The sequence below is a fragment of the Scyliorhinus torazame genome, chromosome 14 (assembly GCF_047496885.1).
Source record: "Scyliorhinus torazame isolate Kashiwa2021f chromosome 14, sScyTor2.1, whole genome shotgun sequence".
NCBI lineage: Eukaryota > Metazoa > Chordata > Chondrichthyes > Carcharhiniformes > Scyliorhinidae > Scyliorhinus > Scyliorhinus torazame.
The window spans coordinates 58807100-58834560 of record NC_092720.1 but is presented as its reverse complement, the minus strand read 5'-3'; the positions used below and the strand labels follow the sequence as shown (position 1 = coordinate 58834560).

At 44.7% G+C, this 27461-nt stretch overlaps 1 protein-coding gene across 3 annotated transcripts in view; it reads left to right on the top strand.

The window, feature by feature from the left end:
• Positions 1-27461, top strand: part of clcn2c (chloride channel 2c) — an 870815-nt gene that overhangs the window by 530298 nt on the left and 313056 nt on the right. For all 3 annotated transcript variants that reach the window (XM_072474258.1, XM_072474257.1, XM_072474259.1), the window contains 2 exons: positions 3726-3851; positions 3978-4062. In XM_072474258.1, the coding sequence (XP_072330359.1) occupies positions 3726-3851; positions 3978-4062 (211 nt within the window). The remainder of the gene's footprint in view (positions 1-3725; positions 3852-3977; positions 4063-27461) is intronic.

The following is a 27461-nucleotide window of genomic DNA, read 5'->3' as shown; positions in this document are numbered from 1 at the left end:
GTCTAATATCTCCTGATGTGGCTCACTGTGAACTCTTATTTGATTACATTCCTGTGAGACACCTTGGAACATTTTATGCTAGAGGTGCTATAGAAATGCAAGTTGTTGTGGTTTGTGTCTCTAATCATTTTTGGGAGTGGGCTTTGACGGCATGTCAGAAATGGTTTCCATCTCCATGAAGAAGGTGCCAATCTAAACAACTGAGCTACGTTAGAAAGTGGTTAAATCAACCGAGTTGACAGTGTGTAGCTAAGGACCTCGGGTATTTTTTCCTGAAGTGTACCTGTCAGTTCGACAGATTCATGGTCACTTTTACTGATACCAACTTTTTATTTGCAATTTTTTTTGAATTGAACAAATAGTGAGATTTAAACTTATGGGGCGGGATTCTCCGACGGCAGGATCTTTCGCTTTGCCGGCAGCACATTCACGCCCGCGGATTTCCCAATGGCGTGGGGGTGCCCACAATGGAAAACCTCATTGGCCAGCTGCCAGGATGGAGGATCCCGCTGCCAGCGGGGGGGGGGGGGGGGGGGGGGGGCCACACCAGAAAACTGATGCGGCGGGAGGGAGAATCACGCCCATGGTCTCTGGATTGATCCAAGCCTGTGTATTATAACATAACCACCATGCAAACTGATTTTTATCAACTAGGTTATGTAGGTAGATGGAAAACCTGAGGCTCTTCTCCGAAGAGAAGGTTGAGAGGATATTTGATAGAGGTTTTGAAAATCATGAGGGATCAAGGCAGAGTAGATAGAGAGAAACTGTTCCCATTGAAACAACAAGGGAAATCTCTCTTTACACAACCAAGTGGATCTGGAATACTGTAACAGTTTTGGTCCCCTTATCTAAGCCAAGATATACTGGCATTGGAGGCAGTCCAAAGAAGGTTCAGTTGGTTGATCCCAGGTATGGAAAGGTTGAGTAGGTTGGGCCTGACATTGGCGTTTAGAAGAATGAGAGGTGACCTTATTGAGACAGATGGGATTCTCAGGGGGCTTGACAGCGTAGATGCTGAGGATGTTTCCTCTTGTGGGAGAGTCTAGGACTAGAGGGCATAATCTCAGAGTAAGGGGTCGTCCATTTAAGGCAGAGATGAGAGGGAACTTCTTCGCATTTAGGGTAGTTAATCAGTCGAATTCTTTACCGCAGAGGGGTGTAGAGGCTGGGTTGTTAAGTATGTTCAGGGCTGAGATAGACAGAATTTTAATCAGAAAGGAATCCGGGGTTATGGGGGAAAGATAGGAAAGTGGAGTTGAGGATTATCATAGCAAATCAGTGATGATTTCATTGAATGGTGAAACAGACTCGATGGGACAAATAGCCTCCTGCTGTTATGTCTTATATTGCCTTATAAGTAGTTTAGGATCTGAAGTGCGCTGCCAAGGCAGACCAATCGTGGTTTTCAGAAAGAAGTTGGATATTTATCTGAAGTTAAAAATATATGAGGCCATGGGGAAAAATAGGCAGTGGAACTAACTGTATTGCATTTTTACAAAGACCTGGCACAGGGACGGCTGGCTGAATGGCCTCTTTCTGTGATGTAACCATTCTGTGATTCCAAACCTTTGATTTGAATTGCTATCCCAGAAGGAAAAACTAGTAAAATTTGGGAAATGACTAGTATTGGTCCGAACTGGTCTTTAAATCTTAAAATAGAACTCCCTTTACAAACAGTGCCAGTCACCTCCCAAGTTTTACTTTTTTTTCCCTTCTGAGATCCAGGATCCTTTGCTGGAAATTAAGTGCAACGTCCATGGCAATGATGCCTCACATGGGGAATAGCCTATGAATGCTCACTTTTCAATGCACACCTGAATAATAGCCATGATGTGGAGATGCAGGTGTTGGACTAGGGTGGGCACAGTAAGAAGTCTTGCAACACCAGGTTAAAAGTCCAACAGGTTTGTTTGGAATCACTAGCTTGCGGAGCGTCACTCCTTCATCACTCACCAGAACTCCTCTGCTGCTGTTTGAAGTAACGGTAAGGATCTTTGGAGTCCGCTTGACAGGGCAGGTAGGCTTTGGTTTGGCATCTCATCTGATCGACTCCCCTCCAGAAGTGGAACTTTCCATCAGATCTTCATTGAAGTGTTAGCCTAGATTATGTGGTCAAGTGTCTGGAAGGGGACAATGAACTCATAACCTTTTGACTCAGAGGCAGGAGCGCAACCACTGAACCACGGCTAACATTTAATTATTTTGCCTTTCGTTCATCCATTGAGGTGTTTTTGGGTTGTTGTGTAAACTGTTTCATTAACTGAGGAAGTTGGATCTGCAGCAAGCCCTCTGGTATAAAGCATTGTGAAGATAGAAAATAAGGCACATCAAGAGGTGACAATTAAAGTCAGGCAATTGGAGGCGTGAGGCAACCCTGCTGTGTCTTGGCTTTACACAGCAAAAATCATTGTATTATCAATTGTAAGCAATTATATTTTGAAAAGGAAAGCATTTTGGGGCTGTAGAGAAACAACCAGTCATGGGATTAATTGGATAGTTCTTTTCAAAGAGTTAGCACAAGAATGATGGGCTAAGTAACTGCCTCCTTTGCTGAATCCATAAATCTATCCATAAATCTATTCCACAAAACGAGAAGTTACAAGAAAAACAGTCAATTCCCTTAAATGAGAGTGAGAAGTGTCCGAAAGTGGTTACACACAAGATTTAATATTTTCAGGCTTACAACAGCAATTTCAAATCATGTAGCACCTTTAACGTAACAAGATGACACAAGGCACTTCCCAGGGGTATTATAAAACAAAATTCTGATACAGAGCTGCATAAAGAGATGGATATGAGGTTAAATGACCAAATGAGATTAGAGAGGTAGGTTTTGAGGCGTGTTGCAAAGGAGGGAAACAAGGTGGGGTAGCAGACAAATGTAGCGAGGGAATCCCAGAGTTACACGACCGAAGGCTCAGCCACTTGTGGATAATTGGGAATGCACAAGAGCCAGAAATAGAGGAGCGCAGATATTTCGAGGGTTGTGTGGCTGGTGGAGCTCCCAGACACGGGGAGACGCAAAGCCACAGAGGGATTTGAAAACAAGTTTTGAAATCAAGACCTTGCTTGAACGAGAGCCAATGTGGAACAGTGAGTACAGGTAAATTCCAGATTTAGCACCACCAATAATCAATTAAAAATGTACTCCTAAGTCGTATTTAGTTGAGGTTAGTAAAGCAATTTGGTCATCATTTGATGATAACTCTTTTCTCTTTCTTGACTCTTTTCCCTTTTCCATTTTTTAACAGATTAACAACGTTAAAAGCAACTATTTACTTAGCATACAGATTTTTAAATCCATTTGGCAAAGTCAGTATTTTCTTTTTATCCCTTCTTCATTTAACTTCTTTACAATCCTGACTAATGGCTACAACAGTGACCTTGTGGCTTTCTCTGACCTTGCAGCTTATGCTTTTAGGTTAGGAGTGGCAGCTGGCCCTCTATTTGAGTGTTGGCAATGTTTTGCCCTTTGACCTGTCTGCTGTGATTGCTCTGGTGCTTCTGTGGCTGCTCAGGAGTTAATCTGCATGAGTTTGCAATAGTCCTTGAAAAGGACAAGGTACATATTTGCCTCAGATTTTATTTTATTTTTATGTTCTTGCCTTCCTTGAATGTTTGACTGGTACCTATCTGTATAAAGAAGATATGAAATTAGATTTAATCCCAAGTCTTCCATTTTGTTAATTGTTGATTAGTTTGTTCTGACTTTCTCCCAATAGGTGTCCTTTTTAGTATTGAAGTAACATCAACGTTTTTTGCTGTCAGAAATTACTGGCGAGGCTTCTTCGCTGCTACTTTCAGTGCCTTTATTTTCCGAGTGCTGGCTGTGTGGAACAAAGATGAAGGTATATTAAAGTAACAACTACATTGTGAAAACAGAATAATGTTCCAACTCTAGAGAAATATTGCTCCATCTGTCCCTGAATATTTTGATCTCTAATAAAATATGAACTTACATCCATCTTTTGCAGAAACCATCACCGCCTTGTTTAAAACTCGATTTCGTCTAGATTTCCCATTCGATCTTCAAGAACTGCCAGCTTTTGCAGTCATTGGGTATGTTTTTGTACCAGAGGCAAATTCCGTGGTTAAAAATGATCATTTAATTAATGTGAGTTATTATAGATGCGATATAGGTCACTGTGCGTAAATTAAAATTATTTTTAAAGATTCTTTCATGGGATGTGTGTGTCACTGGAAAGGCCAGCATTTATTGCCCAATCCCTAATGGCCCTTGAATTGGGTGGCTTGCTAGGCCTTTTAGGGTAGTTAAGAGTCAATCGCATTGCTGTGGGTCTGAAGTCACTTTTGGGCCAGACCAAGGAAGGACGGCAGATTTACTTCCCTAAAAGACATTTGTGAACCAGATGGTTTTTTACAAGTTGTCATTACCAATTTTATTAATTGAATTTAAATTCAATCAGCTGCTATGGTGGGATTTGAACCCATGTCCCAAGTGCACGACCACTATTCCACCATCCCTCTGTGTCTTTGGTAATCATACAGGATAGAATCCAGGCGATCTTGGTGGTGATAGAACTTCATTGATACGATTGTATTATAGGTACCTCGGGTGACTGTGTGGAGTTTGCACATTCTTTTTGTGTCTGTGTGGGTTTCCTCCGGTGCTCGGGTTTCCTCCCACGGTCCAAAGATGTGCAGGTTGGGTGGATTGGCTATGCTAAATTGTCCCTATGTGGAATTGTGGGGATAGGGTGGAGGATTTGATTGGGCCTAGGTAGTGTGCTCCTTCAGATGGTCGGTGCAGACTCGATGGGCTGAATGGCCTCCTTCTGCCTTATTATGATTCTTGGTAACATTTCGAAGTGATACCAGTTCTGGACCAATGAGCTTGTAGCAGTGAGTTGTATAGTCCTGTTCGGGTTAATGGAAGCTTGCACGTGTGTTCTCAAACTGAGAGCTGCGGAATTCATGTTCATGTGACCCCAGTGGTTACAAAACGTCAATACTACTTTGTAGTAGCATTTAATACATGATGACCTTTTCTATAAATCTTAAAGACTGGAAAGATTGATATACAATCATTCTTCATCAAACCTTTGGCTTTGGAAAAAAAAATCACGACATTGCTTTCAAATAGGTGGACCATATGTTCCATAAAATCCTTGAAAAGGTTTATATTTGTGTCATCTGGAATTCAAAGAAACAAGCCTCTAAATAGTTTAAATTAGGTCAGGCATGGCACATGTGCCGACAAAGTGCTCATTCAATGACATATCCTTGTACTATTGGAAAGGGCTATGGCGACCGGCTTCTGACACATTTTTAAAATTTGTGCTGTCCTTGTGTAGAAATGGAAACCTTTAACAGGACAATTTGATCTAAGAAACATATTGCAAACCTTGTTGGGAAGAGTTGAAATGTATGGAGATGAACATGTTTTCTGTGAAGAATCAAGATATTGACAGATTATTCATGTATCTTTCTAAAATGAGAAAGGGAAGCCTGCGGGATCTTAATGTTTCAAATTCCACGGTTTCATCATTCTGATCATCCAGTGAAAACCAGGAAGCAGCTCACTGTAGATTATCAGTAAATATGATGTTGCTAATTCTTCAGCGGTGTGGGTTCCTGAGCATAGATGGAAAATGCTACTCTGTTCACTATCTGCACCATTTTGTATGTGGATATCAAAGTAGGAGAGGGCGGAGCTCTTCTGGTCCTCACTATTGAGCTGGCATATGGCTACTTGGGCATGAGCAAAACTGTACTGCAACTTAGTCAGCATCTTGGCAGGGGATAAAATTGTTGGGGGTAGGGGAGTGATGACGGTGGGAGCTGGGCACAGATTCACAGGGCAAAGCCTGGTTCTGTTCAAGCTACTTCTTGGGAGAAAGATAGCCAGATGAAACAATTGTTCAGTATCTGAGGCACCAGTATCAGAGTGGGAAATCATCAGAGCCAGGAGACCGCAATAATAATAAAAACAGAAACTTCTGGAAAGACTCAGCAGGTCTGGCAGCATCTGTGGAGCGATAAACAGGTTTAACATTTTGAGTCCAAGATTTCTCTCCTTCAGAGCTAGATGGAGATCAGTGATGAGAGGCATTGATGGTGGGCAAGAGAATAGAGTAGATCTGTAGGAAACATTGCTGGTATAGTGAGGGATGATGAAAGAGTTCAGTGTTGGAAGCTGAAAGAAAAGATAGGACAAAGAGGTATTACTGCAAGGCGGTAAACAATTTAAATAGTCTACCGATTTTATTTGTGAAAATATATATAAATTGGCAGGTGGTATCAGCCAGGCTCGATGGGCCAAATGATATATTCCTGCTTCTATTTTTAAAGTTTTAAAGAAAATGTAAGTGAATTTGATGCATGCCAGCATTCAAAATGCAGAAAATGTGATGAATACTTCCCTAAGCAGCTTGCACAGCGGTTAGCACTGCTGCTTCACAGTGGCAGGGTCCCAGGATCGATTCCATTCCCGGCTTAGGTCACTGTCTGTGCGGAGTCTGCACGTCCTCCCCGTGTCTGTGTGGGTTTCGTCCGGGTGCTCCAGTTTCCTCCCACAAGTGGCTGTTACAAAACAAAGGTATACATGATATCAACAATTGCCCCCGGGATGCTGCTGCTACTGACACTTACTGCTCCCCTAGAAAGTCAAGGAAAGGTTGCCACCGCCGGGAGAACCCCATCAAGGACCCTCTCAAGAGAAACTCCGCCATGTCACCAACCCAGGCCTCCCCACTCAGCCTGATACAGTAGCTGGACCCACCCTATGAATCCCTCCCCGAATCCAAACCTAACACATCCCACAGGTACTCCCACTCCACCCTGTCAAAGGCCTTCTCCACATCCATTGCAGCCACTACTTCTGCGTCCCCTCTCTTCGAGGGCATCATAATAATATTCAGGAGCCTCCTCACATTTGTGTTCAGTTGCCTGCCCTTGACGAAACCTGTCTGATCCTCCTCGATCACTCCCGGACACAGCCCTCTATTCTGGTGGCCAGAATTTTTGCCAGCAGTTTGGCATCTACATTCAGGAGCGATAACGGCCTGTAGGACCCACACTGAAGCAGATCCTTCTCCTTCTTCAAAATGAGCGAGATCAATGCCTGCGACATCGTCGGGGGGAGGGTTCCTCTCTCCTTTGCCTCGTTAAAGGTTCTTAGCAGGAGTGGGCTCAGTAGCTCCGAGAACTTCTTTTAAAATTCTACAGGGAAGCCGTCCGGACCCGGGGCCTTGCCTGACTGCATGCTTGCCAGTCCCTTAACTACCTCCTCCAACTCAATCGGGGCCCCCAGTCCCTCCACCCAATCCTCATCCACCCTTGGGAACCTCAATCGATCCATAAATTGCTTCATCCCTTCCCCTCCCCTCGGGGGTTCTGACTCGTATAGCTTCCCATAAAACTCTTTGAAGACCTTCATTGATCCTCTCTGGGCTCAACACCGTGTTACCTTCCTTATCCCGCACTCCCCCGATCTCCCTGGCCGCCTCCCTTCTGCAAAGTTGGTGCGCCAGCATCCTACTTGCTTTCTCTCCATACTCGTAGACTGCCCCTTTCACTTTCCTCAACTGTGCCTCCGCCTTCCCCGTGGTCAGCAAATCGAACTCCGCCTGTAATCTCCGGCACTCCTTTAGCAGCCCCCCCTCAGGGGGCCTCCGCGTACTTCCTGTCTGCCCTAAGTATCTCTCCCACCAGCCTCTCCCTCTCCGCCCTCTCCCCCTTATCTCTCTGGGACCTAATAGAGATTAACTCCCCTCTGAGGACCGCCTTTATAGCCTCCCAAACCGCTGCCGCTGTTACCTCCCCTGTGTCATTCATTATCACAGAGTTCTGAATGCTCCTCCTTATCCGCCCACACACCTCTTCATTCGCCAGCAGCCCCACATCCAGTCTCCAGAGCCCCCGCTCCGCCCCCAGTTTTACAATCTTTATTGTCACAAGTAGGCTTACATTAACTCTGCAATGAAGTTACTGTGAAAACACCGTTAGTCGCCACATTCTGGCGTCTGTTCGTGTACACTGAGAGAGAATTCAGAATGTCCAAATTACCTAACCAAATTACCTTACCAAATTGAAACCTGCTGGTCCCACACATGACTTTTAAAGCAATTAATTGCAAAGGGAATGCTGCGATGGAGATGAACTTGATCTGCACCTATAGTTAATATTCAATCAGTTGAATTATGACAGAGATATAAGTATTGCAGTAAGGGATGGATGTGGAATTTCAAGGGGCTCAGATGGGCTCTGATGCTGTGAAGGATAATTTTCCAAGTTTAGGGTCGGGGGGGGGGGGTTAGGGGGACAATTTCCAGCACCACCCCACCACCTCTCCCCACCTTAATCTTTTTTGATATTTGGTTCCTCCTTGATGCGTTTTGAACACCGCAAAAGGAAAACTTAGATGAAATGATAATTGATCGGGGCACTTGCTGAATTTAGGCTGTAAGATGTCAAATCATAACTTTAGCTACTTACACACTCCAACAACAAACAGCATAAGGGAGTGCCAGCTTTAAAGGAAAATCTAAATTAAATACATCTGGTTTATGACCTGAATTCATCGGGTGAGAGATAAGGCAATCTCTCAGCTTGTGATCATTTATCGTTTCATCTGGTTCTCTTCTAATAGTGAAATATTGATCAGTGGAGCAAAAGTACAGGTGTAGCACACAGCTAACATGTACTGTGTTAATCTGAGGTGAATTGTTAGTCTGTCTGGTTTGTCAGAGCAATAGAAAGATCTATCTCGATAATGAGCAACAACGACCACCTCTCTCCGCGACTCCCCCTCCCAAATTATCCTCTGTAAAATGAAATTATTAAAAATTTCCTATTACTTTGAGTTTTGGCTCTTAAGTTCTAGCATAGCATTTGTCACCCTTTGCCTCCTCGTCCACCTTCTATTGATTATAAATGAGAAGCTAGATTTTCTTTTAAACCTCTAGGTTAGGTAAAGATGTTCTTGTTTACTTTCTGAGAAACTACATCAGGCCTTAAATTTATTCAGTCACTTACACCAGTAGCAAATTTTCTATTGTGCAAATTAGGTCAACAGTAAAAGAGAATGATCATGTATTATATAAAACGATTTGTTCAAATTTTTTTAAAAACTGTAAATAAAAATAGAGAAGTCACAACATATTGTTACGTTCCCTTTTGAGACTATTAACATTTGAGGAAGAAATCTGAGCTCCCAATAATTAACTGGCAGAACTGTGACACAAGATTTCATGTTTTTAACAAAAACAAACTTTACTGTGTATTTATAAAAAATTAAACAAAGCAAGCATTATCAACTTAACATTAAGACTTATAAAGACTTAAAGCTGTACACTCAGTTCTACTTTTTACTTATCCCCAATAGTTTCCTTATCTTATGAAACCTTGAAGACCAACCCAAAAAGTATGCCACAGCTCTTCAGAATTTATTTGAAATCTCCTTGGTATCCCAGCTATTCCTCAAAGTACGAATTACATGGGGATCCTTTCATTCGCTTTTGGTTAAGGGATCCTCCAATCTTCTTTAAAGATCGCGTGACTGTGGAGTTTTTGGCTTCCTGTCCCAATTTTGGACATGCATGAACTGTTTTTCCCAATCTGCGCCCACAGCTCTTTCTAAGCTAACTATCAAGCTGACTGCTTCCTGCCAGAAGGCTCCGTGAGGACCACTGCAGATTTATTCCACTAGCTGCGAGCTAGAGTAAATCTTTCAGTTGCTTTTCCCTCAAAATCCCAACAGAAAAAAACTGCGTTCTTCTGTCAGAAAACACAGACAGATATATTAAGCAAATGAATGTTCCACCCTCGCATCCCATCTCCATGACGTGTGGCAATAGCTTGTATGCACTCAAACAGAAATATGTTAAAATAATTTTGCCATCCATGATACTTATGATTCTATAATGAATCATTTATTTTTTTTATAAATGTTTTTTATTGAGTTTTTGAAAAAAGTATATTTGCCGTTATGTACACAGGATATGATATATATATATTTAGAAGAAGAGAAGGGCACACACACACAAATCACAAAGGGAAAGAAAAAGAAAAAAAGGTAACAACACGAGAGAAATACAAAATCAATTATTTACACACATAAGTAGGCATCTGTTTGTGGTGGGGGGTGGGGGGTGTCAGATATACATTTGGGTGCCGGGGAGACAATTATGGAGGGCAATACTCAAATGGGTCTAGTGCTGGTGTTGCCCCTAACTTCTCCCGGACGGATTTCGCTGCCGATGTCGGCTCATGCTCGCTTCAGCCGGCCCTCCCGTTTTCCGCCTGTATTCTCCTTTTTCTCTGTTCCTGCGGATGCCAAGTTTGTTAATGTTTTCCTGCCTCCCCCTCTCCCCCTCCACTTCCCTGGCTCTCCTCTATTGTTCCCTGTCTCTCCTCTATTGTGCCCTGTCTCTTCCCTCTTCTACCCCCCCCCCCCCCCTGTGGTTCACCTTTCTTCCTCTTAGATTTAGCAGGTCCCCCCCCCCCCCCCCCCCCTCCTCACCCCCATCCCGGTCTATCTCTCCCTCTCATGCTTTGGCTGCTTTCCCCTGGTTCTTGGCTACCTGGCTATTCTTCTGCTTGATTGTTGGCCAAAAACAGGTCCCGGAACAGTTGGGTGAATGGCTCACACTTTCTGTGGTAGCCATCGTCTGACCCTTAAAGAACAAAGAAAATTACAGCACAGGAACAGGCCCTTCGGGCCACCCAGCCTGCGCCTATCCAGATCCTTTGTCTAAACCTGTCACCTATTTTCCAAGGATCTACTTCCCTCTGTTTCCCGCCCGTTCATATATTTGTCTAGATGCATCTTAAATGATGCTATTGTGCCCGCCTCTACCACCTCCGCTGGCAAAGCGTTCCAGGCACCCACCACCCTCTGCGTAAAAAACTTTTCACGCACATCTCCCTTAAACTTTCCCCCTCCCACCTTGAAATTGTGACCTCTTGTAATTGACACCCCCACTCTTGGAAAAAGCTTGTTGCTATCCACCCTGTCCATACCTCTCATAATTTTGTAGACCTCAATCAGGTCCCCCCTCAACCTCTGTCTTTCCAACGAAAACAATCCTAATCTACTCAACCTTTCTTCATAGCTAGCACCCTCCATACCAGGCAACATCCTGGTGAACCTCTGCACCCTCTCTAAAGCATCCACATCCTTCTGGTAATGTGGTGACCAGAACTGCACGCAGTATTCCAAATGTGGCCGAACCAAAGTCCTATACAACTGTAACATGACCTGCCGACTCTTGTACTCAATATCCCGTCCGATGAAGGCAGGAAATGCTGTATGCCTTCTTGACCACTCTATCGACCTGCGTTGCCACCTTCAGGGTACAATGGACCTGAACTCCCAGATTTCTCTGTACATCAATTTTCCCCAGGACTCTTCCATTGACTGTATAGTCCGCTCTTGAATTAGATCTTCCAAAATGCATCACCTCGCATTTGCCTGGATTGAACTCCATCTGCCATTTCTTTGCCCAACTCCCCAATCTATCTATATTTTGCTGTATTCTCTGACAGTCCTCCTCGCTATCTGCAACTCCACCAATCTTAGTATCATCTGCAAACTTGCTAATCAGGCCACCTATACCTTCGTCCAGATCATTTATGTATATCACAAACAACAGTGGTCCGAGCTCGGATCCCTGTGGAATACCACTAGTCACCTTTCTCCATTTTGAGACACTCCCTTCCACCACTACTCTCTGTCTCCTGTTGCCCAGCCAGTTCTTTATCCATCTAGCTAGTACACCCTGAACCCCATACGACTTCACTTTTTCCATCAACCTGCCATGGGAAACTTTATCAAACGCCTGACTGAAGTCCATGTATATGACATCTACAGCCCTTCCCTCATCAATTAACGTTGTCACTTCCTCAAAGAATTCTATTAGGTTTGTAAGACATGACCTTCCCTGCACAAAACCATGCTGCCTATCACTGATAAGTTTATTTTCTTCCAAATGTGAATAGATCCTACCCCTCAGTATCTTCTCCAACAGTTTGCCTACCACTGACGTCAAGCTCACAGGTCTATAATTCCCTGGATTATCCCTGCTACCCTTCTTAAACAAAGGGACAATATTAGCAATTCTCCAGTCCTCCGGGACCTCACCCATGCTCAAGGATGCTGCAAAGATATCTGTTAAGGCCCCAGCTATTTCTTCCCTCGCTTCCCTCAGTCACCTGGGACAGATCCCATCCGGACCTGGGGACTTGTCCACCTTAATGCCTTTTAGAATACCCTAAACTTCCCCCTTCCTTATGCCGACTTGACCTAGAGTATTTAAACATCCATCCTTAGCCTCAACGTCCGTCATGTCCCTCTCCTTGGTGAATACCGATGCAAAGTACTCATTAAGAATCTCACCCATTTCCTCTGACTCCACGCATAAATTCCCTCTTTTGTCTTTGAGTGGGCCAATCCTTTCTCTAGTTACCCTCTTGCTCCTTATATACGAATAAAAGGCTTTGGGATTTTCCTTAACCCTGTTAGCCAAAGATATTTCATGACCCCTTTTAGCCCTCTTTATTGCGCGTTTGAGATTTGTCCTACTTTCCCGATATTCCTCCAAAGCTTCATCAGATTTAAGTCGCCGAGATCTTATGTATGCTTCCTTTTTCATCTTAGCTAGTCTCTCAATTCCACCCGCCATCCTTGGTTCCCTAATCTTGCCATTTCTATCCCTCATTTTCACAGGGACATGTCTGTCCTGCACTCTAATCAACCTTTCCTTAAAAGACTCCCACATTTCAAATGTGGATTTACCCTTAAAGAGCTGCTCCCAATCCACATTCCCTAGCTCCTGCCAAATTTTGTTATACTTGGCCTTTCCCCAATTTAGCACTCTTTCTTTAGGACCACTCTCGCCTTTGTCCATGAGTATTCTAAAACTTACGGAATTGTGATCGCTATTCCAAAAGTAATCACCGACTGAAACTTCAACCACCTGGCCGGGATCATTCCCAAATACCAGGTCCAGTATGGCCCCTTCCCGAGTTGGACTATTTACATACTGCTCTAAAAAACTCTCCTGGATGCTCCTTACAAATTCTGCTCCATCCACGCCTCCAACACTACATGAGTCCCATTCAATGTTGGGGAAGTTAAAATCTCCCATCACGACCACCCTATTGCTCCTACATTTTTCTATAATCTGTCTACATATTTGTACCTCTACTTCACGCTCGTTTTTGGGAGGCCTGTAGTAAAGTCCCAACAATGTTACTGCACCCTTCCTATTTCTTAGTTCTACCCATATTGCCTCAGTGCTCGAATCCTCCATCGTGCCCTCCTTAATCATAGCTGTGATATCATCTCTGACCAGTAATGCAACTCCTCCACCCCTTTTACCTCCCTCTCTATCCCTTCTGAAGCATCTATACCCTGGGATATTTAGTTGCCAGTCTTGCCCTTCCCTCAACCAAGTCTCAGTAATACCAATAACATCATATTCCCAGTACTAATCCAAGCCCTAAATTCATCTGCCTTACCTGCTACACTTCTCACATTGAAACAAATGCACCTCAGATCACCTGTCCCTTTGCGTTCATCATCTCTTTCCTGTCTACTCTTCCCCTTAGTCACATTGAGTTTATTATCTAGTACCTTACTGGCTTTAGTTTCTGCCTCTTTACTGACCTCTAACTTCCTAATCTGGTTCCCATCCCCCTGCCACATTAGTTTAAAACCTCCCCAACAGAGTTAGCAAAAGCACCCTCTAGGACATTGGTTCCAGTTCTGCCCAGGTGTAGATAATCCAATTTGTAATGGTCCCATCGCCCCCAGAACCGGTTCCAATGTCCCAAAAATCGGAATCCCTCCCTCCTACACCTTCTCTCAAGCCATGTATTCATTCTGATTATTCTTGAATTTCTACTCTGACTGTCTCGTGGCACTGGTCGCAATCCTGAGATTACTACCTTTGAGGTCCTACTTTTTAACTTATCTCCTAACTCCCTAAATTCTGATTGTAGGACCTCATCCCTTTTTTTACCTATATCGTTGGTGCCTAAATGCACCACGACAACTGGCTGTTCACCATCCCCCTTCAGTATGTCCTGCAGCCGTCTGAGACATCCCTGACCCGTGCACCTGGGAAGCAACATACCATTCGGGAGTCTCGTTTTCGACCACAGAAACACTTGTCCACTCCCCTTACGATTGAATCCCCTATAACTATAGCCCTGCCAGTCTTTTTCCCGCCCTTCTGTGCAGCAGAGCCAGCCACGGTGCCATGAGACTGGCTACTACTGCCTTTCCCTGGTGAGTCATCTCCCCCAACAGTATCCAAAACAGTATTCCTGTTTTGGAGGGAGATGACCGCAGGGGACACCTGCACTGCCTTCCTGCTCTTTCTCTGCCTTTTGGTCACCCATTCCCTGTCTCCCTCACCAACCCTAATCTGCGGTGTGACCAACTCACTGAACGTGCTATCCACGACCTCCTCAGCATCACGGATGCTCCAAAGTGAGTCCATCGGCAGCTCCAGAGCCGTCATGCTCGGATGGCGAATTTGATTTTCTCCATTTGGCTAGCTGGAATTTCTCTGTCAGTTTGTCCATTGTTGCAATCCTGCCGTCCATGTATAGGTCCCTGACTGTCAGTGTCCCTCCATCCTGTCCCCATCTTTTGAAGGTGGCGTCAGTCAGTGCTGGTGTGAACCTATGGTATTTGCAGATGGGAGCTCTGTCCGACATTTTGGTCAGGCCAAATTGCTGCCGTAGCTGGTTCCAGGACTGGAGGGTGGCTATCACCACCAGGCTGCTGGAGTGGTTTTTGGCTGGGGATGGGAGTGCCACCACGGCGAAGGCCCGAAAGGAGGTCGCCTTACAGGAGGCCTCTCCGCGTGCACCCACTTGGCTTCTGGCTCCTTGATCCATTCCCTTACTCGCTCGGCCGTCACCGCCCAGTGGTAGAATTGTAGGTTTGGGAAAATACCCCTGGATTTTGTTTTTTGTAAGACCTTCTTTGGGATCCTAGCATTCCTCCCCCCCCCCCCCCCCCCCCCTCCCCCATACGAACGCCATGATTAGTTTGTCCAGTGCTTTGAAAAAGTCCTTGGGGATGTAGATCGGGATGGATCTAAGTAGGAAGAGGCACCTGGGCAGCACGTTAATTTTGATCGTCTGGACTCTCCCCGCGAGGGAGGGTGGGAGTGTGTTCCATCTTTGCACGTCCTTTTTTACTTCCTCTGTCAGACTGGTGAGGTTCCATTTGTGGATCCCTTTCCAGTCATGGGCTATTTGGATCCCCAGGTAGCGGAATTTGTGTTGGGCTCGTTTAAACGGCAGTCCCGTTAGTGCTGCCCCACCTACTTGTGGGTGTACCGGGAAGATCTCGCTTTTGCTAATAATGAATCATTTATATTGCATTGGAGTTATGTGACCCAGAAATTCTGGCTTTGTTAGGAACCTTTATTGTTCACAGACAAGTTTTCTTCTTTTGATTTGGGAACTAGATGCATAATTTAAGTTTTTTATTGACATAAAGGCAAACCTTCTGACTCCATGATGCTAAGATTGAAAATTCCCTATTGTTTACTGCTTTTGTAACTCTACTGAAGGCCTTGTAAGATAAACATAGGTTAGCTTCTAACAATTAATTGACTCCAAGCTTGTTTAAATTTAATTTACTTCAAGGTTGCTTATCAGTTTCTCAATCAGATGCTCCCATTTATCTACAATTAAAACTTTATTTCATAAAACTAAAAGTATTATTCTGAAACACATGAATTCTTAGTAAGGTATTTTTAGCATTGGAAACAAGTCAGTTCGTTCAACCAATGCATGTTGGAAGCCCCACCCCATTACTAAATAATCTTAATCAATCATATTTATTCATTATTTTCCCAGCTTCCTTCAGTCTCCTTCCGCCCTATCATCAGTCTTGAATGTTGACATAGTTTCTCTCTCGACTAGTTATGCTAGAAAATAATTCTACAGCCGTACAACACTTGTACAGAGGTTTTTTCTTTATTCTTAATCAATTGCACATTATCTTGTGTGTAGAGTTTTACACCACTGAACTATTGAAAACATTCACCTTCTTCTAACCCTCTTTCATCCTTTATAATATGAAACACTTTGGTCACATTGCCTTGTATTCTATATTGCTCCAATGAAAATGCCCCAATTTTTCACATTTTTAAATTTGTAATTTCTCGTAATCATTCATTTTGTGTAAAACATACATGCACAATACCCCCAGGTCTTCCTAAGGTCTTATGTAAGCTCATCATTGTTTCTTGAGTTCTATATTCCATACATTGTGATAAAACCTAGAATTTCATTAGCTGCTTTTCTAGCCTTAGCAACCTGAGGCGCTGCCTTTACTGTTCAATTATATATCCAAATCCCTCTGCTCTTTCACAGCATCAAACTTATTTCTATTCAAAGTATAATTGCTGCTTTTTTACCAAAATACCCATTACCTCACTTCCTGATATGAAATTCAATCTGCCACTCTCCCATTTCATCAGTGTCCCTTGCAGTGTCTTTTGGTTTTCTAAAGAAGTAACTATATCTTCTATTTTGGAAATGCGAATTCCACTTCCTTTAGGACTATAACCAAATGTTTGATGTGCACAGTGAACAGACGTGAACCTTGTGCAGCATCACGATCCACTTCCAACTGCTTTCAGAAAACTGCATTTAAATCCTCAGGCCAGATTTCTGTCTGAGCCTGGAGGCGGGTTTCGGTACACAATTGGCTATAGATTCTTTTTGGAAGAATCCAATTTTCCTCTGCACTCCTGACCTCCGTTTTGAAGTGGATGTCTGTTCTGTAGTTCTGCATTGTCTGTTAAATCAATAGCTGCATGAGGGACTTTCACGAAACGGGAGATTTATTTAATCACACAGGCTCTCATGAGCATGCCTAATCTGCTCAAAGTCCCAGATAATTCTGCCACGTTCCACCTCCGCAATGTGCCACATGGCCGTGTCATAGAACATAGAACATAGAACAATACAGCGCAGTACAGGCCCTTCGGCCCACGATGTTGCACCGAAACAAAAGCCATCTAACCTACACTATGCCATTATCATCCATATGTTTATCCAATAAACTTTTAAATGCCCTCAATGTTGGCGAGTTAACTACTGTAGCAGGTAGGGCATTCCACGGCCTCACTACTCTTTGCGTAAAGAACCTACCTCTGACCTCTGTCCTATATCTATTACCCCTCAGTTTAAAGTTATGTCCCCTCGTGCCAGCCATATCCATCCGCGGGAGAAGGCTCTCATTGTCCACCCTATCCAACCCCCTGATCATTTTGTATGCCTCTATTAAGTCTCCTCTTAACCTTCTTCTCTCCAACGAAAACAACCTCAAGTCCATCAGCTTTTCCTCATAAGATTTTCCCTCCATACCAGGCAACATCCTGGTAAATCTCCTCTGCACCCGCTCCAAAGCCTCCACGTCCTTCCTATAATGCGGTGACCAGAACTGTACGCAATACTCCAAATGCGGCCGTACCAGAGTTCTGTACAGCTGCAACATGACCTCCCGACTCCGGAACTCAATCCCTCTACCAATAAAGGCCAACACTCCATAGGCCTTCTTCACAATCCTATCAACCTGGGTGGCAACTTTCAGGGATCTATGTACATGGACACCTAGATCCCTCTGCTCATCCACACTTTCAAGAACTTTACCATTAGCCAAATATTCCGCATTCCTGTTATTCCTTCCAAAGTGAATCACCTCACACTTCTCTACATTAAACTCCATTTGCCACCTCTCAGCCCAGCTCTGCAGCTTATCTATATCCCTCTGTAACCTGCTACATCCTTCCACACTATCGACAACACCACCGACTTTAGTATCGTCTGCAAATTTACTCACCCACCCTTCTGCGCCTTCCTCTGGGTCATTGATAAAAATGACAAATAGCAACGGCCCCAGAACAGATCCTTGTGGTACTCCACTTGTGACTGTACTCCATTCTGAACATTTCCCATCAACCACCACCCTCTGTCTTTCAGCTAGCCAATTTCTGATCCACATCTCTAAATCACCCTCAATCCCCAGCCTCCGTATTTTTTGCAATAGCCTACCGTGGGGAACCTTATCAAACGCTTTGCTGAAATCCATATACACCACATCAACTGCTCTACCCTCGTCTACCTGTTCAGTCACCGTCTCAAAGAACTCAATAAGGTTTGTGAGGCATGACCTACCCTTCACAAAGCCATGCTGACTATCCCTGATCATATTATTCCTATCTAGATGATTATAAATCTTGTCTCTTATAATCCCTTCCAAGACTTTACCCACTACAGACGTGAGGCTCACCGGTCTATAGTTGCCGGGGTTGTCTCTGCTCCCCTTTTTGAACAAAGGGACCACATTTGCTGTCTTCCAGTCCTCTGGCACTATTCCTGTAGCCAATGATGACATAAAAATCAAAGCCAAAGGTCCAGCAATCTCTTCTCTGGCCTCCCAGAGAATCCTAGGATAAATCCCATCAGGTCCCGGGGACTTATCTATTTTCAGCCTGTCCAGAATTGCCAACACCTCTTCCCTACGTACCTCAATGCCATCTATTCTATTAGCCTGGGGCTCAGCATTCTCCTCCACAACATTATCTTTTTCCTGAGTGAATACTGACGAAAAATATTCATTTAGTATCTCGCCTATCTCTTCAGACTCCACACACAATTTCCCATCCCTGTCCTTGACTGGTCCTACTCTTTCCCTAGTCATTCGCTTATTCCTGACATACCTATAGAAAGCTTTTGGGTTTTCCTTGATCCTTCCTGCCAAATACTTCTCATGTCCCCTCCTTGCTCGTCTTAGCTCTCTCTTTAGATCCTTCCTCGCTACCTTGTAACTATCCATCGCCCCAACCGAAACTTCACACCTCATCTTCACATAGTCACATGACGACCCCGGTGTACATCCTCCCCATTTAGTTTGGGCCCCAGGCCTAGTGTGAGTTGCAACAGTGTATGCACATAACTATGCACAACTGCAGTACAACAAATTTGCCAAAGCGTACAACAGTCTGTCCAAAAATTGAAACATCAATTTGACTCTTGCAGTTGGTGTACAGCCTGTTGTGTGCCTTTGTGTACATTTGACCAAGAGAACTCCAGCTTGACTCTTGCAACTAGTGCATAGCCCGTTGTGTGCCCATTGTATGTATTCCTCCCCCTTCTTTCAGGATAGGTTAGGGGAATGGCAAAAGTAATACGGACAGAATGAGTTTGGCGAGTCGACAGTTTAAAACATGAAGAAGTCCTGATATCAACATGTTGGGTCTGCTCAAGCATCCAGAGCATGTATAGAACCAATAGGTGCAGGTGGGACTTATCGTGGGCATGCAAGGCACATCGTTCATGTGGTGTGAAGGCTCAAGAAGGCGCAAGACTCAAACGGCATCTGGGTTGAGGGAGGCATGTGGGGCCTGCGGTCCGGGAAAAGTGGTCGATCTGAGTAATCTGGTGCAACAAGGCTCTGGAGAGGGCATCGGCTGGTAGAGTTCCTTGCCATGCGTGTACACCACATTGATGTTGCAGCATTGTAGCTTTAACATCATGTGTTGTAGATATGCAGATGCAGTGTGAAGAGGCTTCTTCAGGAGGTTATGAACGGTTGATGGTCAGTTGCCGGAAGACTACAGATAAAGTCGTGGAATGTTTGATATGCTAAAACCAGTGCAATGAGTTCTTTTTTGATTTGTGCATACCAGGTTTCTGTGTCAAGGAGTGCTATCGAGGCAAAAGTTATTGGTCTACCATTGTGTATGCATGCTGTGGTCATCTGCTGAGATTAGGACAAGAGCTTGGACATTGTAGTATTGTACAACTGGTGGAGATGCCAGCGATCATCTGAGTGTATTGAACGACACTGTGTGGTGTTCTTGCCAACGCCATTCGACATCCTGATGTAGGAGTTGACAAAGTTGTCAGTGATTTCACTTTAGCAAGGAATGAATTTTGAGAGATAGTTTGTCATACCCAAGAAACGTTGTAAAACGTGCTTATCACACAGAAGGTCCAAGTGGCATAAGGCCATAATCTTCTCTTGATCAGGTTTGACATCACCATCTGTCAGCAGATGGCCCACATAGTGCACGGATTGACCCTGAATTGATACTTTGAATGGCTGAACTTCAAATTGAGATCCCTGACTTTGTGTAGGACACCACGAAGATGCTCATCATGTTTAGCTACAGCGCAATCCCAGATCAGGATGTCATCAACTTTGATAGTTGATCTGCAAAGAGCTGTTTCATTAAGCATTGAAAGCTTCACTGCCAGGAGAGATACCATTCGGAGAAAACTGTACCTACTGCCAGTCAATTTTGTGGTTGCCAGATCCAGTGGAATTTGCCAAAATCAGCATTTGTTTTTAAAATTTAGAGTACCCAATTCATTTTTTCCAATTAAGGGGCAATTTAGCTTGGCCAATCTACCTATCCTGCACATCTTTGGGTTGTGGGGGTGAAACCCACGCAAACACAGGAAGAATGTGCAAACTCCACAAGGATAGTGACCCAGGGCCGGGATCGAACCTAGGACCTCAGCGTCGTGAGGCAGCAATGCTAACCACTGCCAAAATCAGCATTTTGCATCTAACACACTAAATACTCTTGCATCATGTCTGAGATGACATATTCTACTGTCTTCATGGGGTAATGTGGTGTGAGTACACTTTGTTTAAATGTGCAGGGTTGATACATATCTCTCATGACACTCATTAACACACCCACTTTGCTGATCTCCTGGGTAATTCTGCCAAGCTGCACTCCATGATGCTCCACATGACTGCGTCATTACTTGGTCATGTGATGACCCGGTCTACATATTCTATTGGTGGAAATGAAAGCTTTTATTATGACAGCATGGCTGGGTTTCAAAATCTTTTAAACTCAGCAGGTGGTCTTAATGCTAATCTTTATTATTGTCACAAGTAGACTTATACTAACACTGCAATGAAGTTGATCCAAGAGTTACTGAAACTTCAACAAATCTGTAGTAACAGAATATGCCTTTGTTTACAAAATTACCGGGCACTTGAAGGATTACAACTTTTTTTCCTGGGGTTGTTTGAGCCAGAATCAATGAAAGTGTATTTGAATTTAGGGTACTCTTATATTGTTAAAGTTTTAATTGATTTTTACAGAATTCAATTCACTATTGTGTGTATCCTGAGAACTGTACAAACTGCATACTGAGTAAATGGCCATGGAGGGTACATAAGGGTGGCATGGGGTGCATGTGACATGGAATGGGGGATGTGAGGGAGCATGGGGGAATGTGAGGTAAATTGGGAGAAACTGAATTGGCAAGTGGTGGCATCAGGAAATGATAGATGAAATGGGGGTGGGGGTGGAGGATAAGAGGTGATCTTTATGGTTTCATTAAAAATGTACTGAACTGGGCTGCTGTGTTGGGAGTACCAGGGCGGGCATTATAGCCAGCCAGCCTTCACACCCACGCTCCTCATGCACTCGCAAAATACACTGTGAACCTGACCTGTGTGGAAGAAAAGAAAATCCCTTGGAAAGCTACACATAATGTGGATGCTACATTTTGCAAGCCCTTGAAAGTAGGCAATCCTAGATGCAAATATGGCCCCTACTCTCCCATTTGATACCCTCCTTTAATTTCATATGTTAGCCTGACCTCTTGTGTGGTACTCTTTAGGCTTTTCTAAAGTCCATGCATACAAGGGGCGCTATTCACCCCCCCCCCCCCCCCCCCACGCCGGGTGGGAGAATCGCCAGGGCGCCGCTCGAATCGCGCCACGCCGCCCCGCTTCTACCGGGGTGGCCTCCGATGGGGTCTGGCCCGCAATAGGGACCCACCGATCGGCGGGCCGGCCTCTCCACCCCACCCCCCTCCCAGGCCTACCTACTTCCGCGCGCGGCCCCAGAACACCGGCTCCATGTTGGTGAGGGGCCGGCGTGCGTAAGACGTTCCCCGCGCATGCACAGGATTGGGCTGCCCCAACTGCGCATGCGCGGGTTGGCGCGACGCCCATTTGACGCCGCGTAAGGACGCTGGAGCGGCGTGAACCGCTCCAGTGCTGTGCTGGCCCCCCGTTCACGACGGCACGAACACTTGGCCTCAATATCGGAGAATCGCCCCCAACATTCCTCCCACCTATCATGTCTGTTAGCCTCTCAAAGAGATGCACAAATTATATGTAGCGCAGTCGTCCCTTTTAAAACGATATTGTTTACTTCAATTTTCTCTTTTTCTCCATTTTCAGTGAGATAATAACTTCACCATTAATTGAATATTCTAATAATTTCCCTGACCACAAATTATGAGCTAACTGGTCAGTATGTACCCAGATCCTCCCTGTCTACACTTTTATAAATCGGTAGTACATTGGCTGCCTGCCAGTCCTCCAACACACCAGGTAATGAAAAGAGTGCTGAAAAACAATATCTAAGGCCTAAACGAGTTCCTCCATCATGGTGCTGAGATGTACTCTCCTGGGTATTAGCATTTTCTCATCCTTCAGCCAAACAAAATTATATGTAAGAATTTCTTTTTTTTTCCATCATTGAATCAGTCATTTCAATCAACTCTTTCATGCTTTACATCCTCTCTGATATCCTGTTTAGTAAATTACTTGGTCAATGATTTGGAAGAAGTGAACATTCAGTTGAGAAAATTAGACTTGTCAGAATTCTTACATTGGCCGAAGGTGAATGAATCTTTGAAGATGACTTGACAAAGCTGAAATCATTTGTAGCTCCATTGGTAGATGAGAGAAGTGTGGTAGAAAAGTTAAATCAAGTAGAACAGGAAGTTAATGGCCTGGTAAAGTTAACATCTGAATGAAGCAAAACAACAGAGCAACTGATAAATGACAGCAAAGAAGTCTCTCAAATTGATACCAATGATGGAAAAGTATTGATCTTCCCAATGATGAGAGTAAACTAAAGAAGCAAACTTGTTATTAAATCGTACCTACAGGGCTGAACCAGTAAGGTTCACCTGCATTTAAAATGCAATGGGCCTGCACAAAGTGCTGCTGGAGAAGGTAAAAAATGAAAAGATTGGGTAGAAAACACCAACGCACACAGCACCTCAAAACAGATGATATTCTGTGAAAACATTGAACAGTCCAAAGATGTGCAGGTTAGGTGGATAGGCCATGTTAAATTGTCCCCAAGTGTTCAAAAGGTTGAGTTGGGTTACGGGGATAGGGTGAGGGCCTGACCCTAGGTGGGTGCTCTTTCAGAGGGTTGGTGCCGACTCGATGGGCCGATTGGCCTCCTTCTGCACTGTAGTGATTCTATGAGTTAACGTTTGCATTGATACTAAATAAGGAAGAAATGGAACGCGCACACAGTGGTGCACCGGCATCAGTGATATGTTAAAAGTTAATTTTATTCACCCAGAGTCGGGGGGGTTGGAGCTGCCGAACTTTTGCAACTACTACTGGGCGGCCAATATAGCTATGATTAGGAAGTGGGCGATTGGGGGGGGGGGGGGGGGGGGCGGCATGGGAGCAGCTGGAGGTGGCGTCATGTAAAGGTACTGGTCTGGGAGCTTTGATAACGGCTCCCTTGCCATTCTCGCCGACACGTTACTCCACGAGTCCAGTGGTGGTGGCGACATTGCGGATCTGGGGACAGAGGATGGGATACAAGAAGGTGGAGGGAGCGTCGGTCTGGACCCCGATATGTAACAACCACAGGTTTGACCCGGGTAGGATGGATGGTGGGATTCAGAGCTGGCAGAGGGCAGGCATCAGAAGGATGGGAGATCTGTTCATAGATGGAAGCTTTCCCAGTTTGAAGGCGCTAGAGGACAATTTAATCTGCCGCCAGGAAACGCCTTTAAATATTTGCAAGTACGAACCTTCCTGAAAAAACAGGTAGTGGCCTTTCCAACGCTGCCGCCACTGAGGATACAGGACAGGGTGGTCTCCGGCACCTGGATGGGGGAGGGGAAGGTGTTGGATATCTACCAGGAACTAGAGGAGGCGGAGGAAACCCCGGTGCAAGGGCAAGTGGGAGGGGGAGCTAGGTGAGGAGCTGGAAGCGGGTCTGTGGGCAGAGGTCCTGGGCAGGGTTAATTCCTCCTCATCACGTGCCAGGCTCAGTCTAATTCAATTTAAGGTGGTCCACCGGGCATACATGACGGCAGTGAGATTGAGCAAGTTTTTTGGGGTAGAAGACAGTTGTATGAGGTGCAAGGGCAGCTCTGCAAACCATGTCCACATGTTTTGGGCATGCCCGGAGCTTAGAGAGTTCTGGCAAGGGTTCGTGAGGGCAATGTCCAAGGTGCTTAACACACGGGTGGTGCCGAGTCCAGAGATAGCGGTCTTTGGAGTGTCAGAAGACCTGGGAGTTCAGGGGCGAAAGAGGCCGACGTCTTGGCCTTTGCCTCCCTAGTAGCCCGGAGACGGATTTTATTAATGTGGAGGGACTCGAAGCCCCCGAGTGTAGAGACTTGGGTTAACGACATGGCTGGGTTTCTCAGCCTCGAGAAAATAAAGTTTGCCTTAAGAGGGTCTACGCTAGGGTTCTCTCGGAGGTGGCAGCCGTTCGTCGACTTTCTCGGGGAAAATTAAAATGTCAGCAGCAGCAATCCGTAGGGAGTGGGGGGGGGGGGGGGGGGCGGGGGGGGGGGGGGGGGTGAGTGCTTCATTGGGATGGTGTGGGAAGATTGAGTCGTGTGGGGTAATGTCTATTTAATTGTTATTGTATATTCTCTTTTTGCACTATGTTAATGTTCACTCTAGTTTGTTTTGTTATTATTGTTACTACTGTTTTATTATGAAAAATTCTGCAAAACCTTAATAAAAATACTTTAAAAATTTTTTTTTAAAATTTCATTCACCCAGAAAAAGATTTCACGAGACCTTTAAACATGGTGCTGATATGTGTCCAATATTGCAACATCTTAGCATTTGTAATTTGATTTTGGTGTCACCTCCTTCCAACGGTCTGTTTGGTCGGGACCTGGAATTCCAGTGGCTTAATCTGGCTTTATAACCAAGTACAGAGAAAGGGGCTTGTCATCTTCAGATAGTGATTTAGCATTCACAGAAAAGAAACAGCCAAGCACAATATACAGTGGAGCAAATAAAAGTTTAATATAAAATGCAAATAACTTATTGGTGAGCTCAGTGACAGCTGATGAATACGTGCTAACAGCCTGAGCAGTGTTGATGGCAAGGTATCTTTACAGGCTCGTGCATAAATCAAATTGTGCCTGGCAGTGTAAAGCAAAGTTCCTAAGTAATCACTGGAGTATATAGTCCCCAAGACACTGCAATTTTAAATAGTTTTTTTTCTCTGTGCTCATTTAAAAAGTTCAGATCAGTTTGCCAGTTGTCTAATTATAAGTGCCTTGAGGCAGTGATTTTAAATTAATTTAGAACTATGTAATGGGTTAATAGATCTCAAGGGAAGCAGAACATTTAATCATTACTAATAATCAAGTCCGCTGCAGGTACTGGGATTAGTTATTCGTAACATGGAGAAGCCTTTCAGTTTAAGCATTGAACTTGAGATCAGAAGGTCTTAAACTTGATTCTTAGTAGAGCTTGTTTTAGTCTAACTTCCTCCTAAAATGGACACTGTTTTTATCCTCAAGGCGAGTAGCGGGGGAAATCTCCTGATTAAGTTCTCCTACCTTAGGAGAAAATGCCAGGAAAGAAGTGATTTTCATTCCAGTAGAGCAGGTGTAGGCTGTAGTTGGGCCAACCAACTTGGGTGGGGAGTGGGGGGGGGGGGGGGGGGGTCGGGGGGGGGGGGTGGATTCCGAGGCAGCTGAAGGGCAGGTGGGTGCAGAGGCAGGTTGTTTAAATTGGCTGCCTTGATGCTGTGGGACTTTGTCCCAGTTATAATGAAATCAGCTGATCAAGTCCTAGCCCCTTGAACCCCCTCATTTCCCATATACTTTCCATTCCCTAACCATGCTACCTCATGCCCCCATGCTAAACTATACCTACCAACCAACCCTGATAGCCCCTAATGCCCTCCATACCAGGTTGTGACAATTCCATGCCTACGAACCCACCAAATACTGTACAGAACCAATCAACCATCTGGTGACAATAGGATAGGTGGGAAAGAAACCTTTTAAACAATAGGTCATTCATTCACAACTTTCCACTTCCTCAAACAACTCCTTTTTGCTACAGCCCCATGCAAGTATCAAACATTCAGACCCTTCAAAGTATCAATAGCAGAAACAGCAAGTCCTTGAAACCACTTGATCTTGTGTAAATAAACATTGTGTAATTGACAGTATACATCAAAGAGCAAGAGCAGTCAATAAAGCAATGTTTTTGCTGGAGCTTAGGTATTTCGATAGTCTAATGGATTTGTGGGCTCTCGGCTAAGCTTCATTATGCATTCTTGGCTGAGAGCCGAAGCATCAATTATAATATTGAAACACCTATGCCACAGGAAAAACATTGCTTTATTGATAGCGCTGGTTCTTTGTGAAGCCTGATTCCATGAAAACTACAGAGGACTAGGACACATCTATCCCCATAATGGAACTTGCTAGGTCATGAATGCAGGGTGTGGGCTTGCTGCCCGAACCAGCACAAACCCTTAAAAAGCTTTGGTGAAAATCAGTAATCCTGGGAATGGGGTTGGGAGTCCCAGAATTGGGTCTCAACTGCCATTTTTTTTTTTTTTAAATAATATTTTATTGAAAATTTTTGGTCAACCAACACAGTACATTGTGCATCCTTTACACAACATTGTAACAATACAGATAATAATGACCTTTTTAAGTTTAAACAAAAACAACAACAAATAAATAAATATTAAATAACAAAAAAATAAAAACTAGCCCTAATTGGCAACTGCCTTGTCTCAGGCCACACCCCCCCATCTCCCCCCCCCATCCCTCCCCCCCCACCCCCCCCCCCCAAGTCCTGGGCCGCTGCTGCTGCCTTCTTTGTTCTCCCCTATCTATCTTTCCGCAAGATATTCGACGAACGGTTGCCACCGCCTAGTAAACCCTTGAGCCGACCCCCTTAGGACGAACTTAATCCGCTCTAACTTTATGAACCCCGCCATATCATTTATCCAGGTCTCCACCCCCGGGGGCTTGGCTTCTTTCCACATTAGCAATATTCTGCGCCGGGCTACTAGGGACGCAAAGGCCAAAACATCGGCCTCTTTCGCCTCCTGCACTCCCGGCTCTTGTGCAACCCCAAATATAGCCAACCCCCAGCTTGGTTCGACCCGGACTCCTACTACTTTCGAAAGCACCTTTGTCACCCCCATCCAAAACCCCTGTAGTGCCGGGCATGACCAAAACATATGGGTATGATTCGCTGGGCTTCTCGAGCACCTCGCACACCTATCCTCCACCCCAAAAAATTTACTGAGCCGTGTTCCAGTCATATGTGCCCTGTGTAATACCTTAAACTGAATCAGGCTTAGCCTGGCGCACGAGGACGACGAGTTTACCCTGTTTAGGGCATCTGCCCACATCCCCTCCTCAATCTCCTCCCCTAGCTCTTCTTC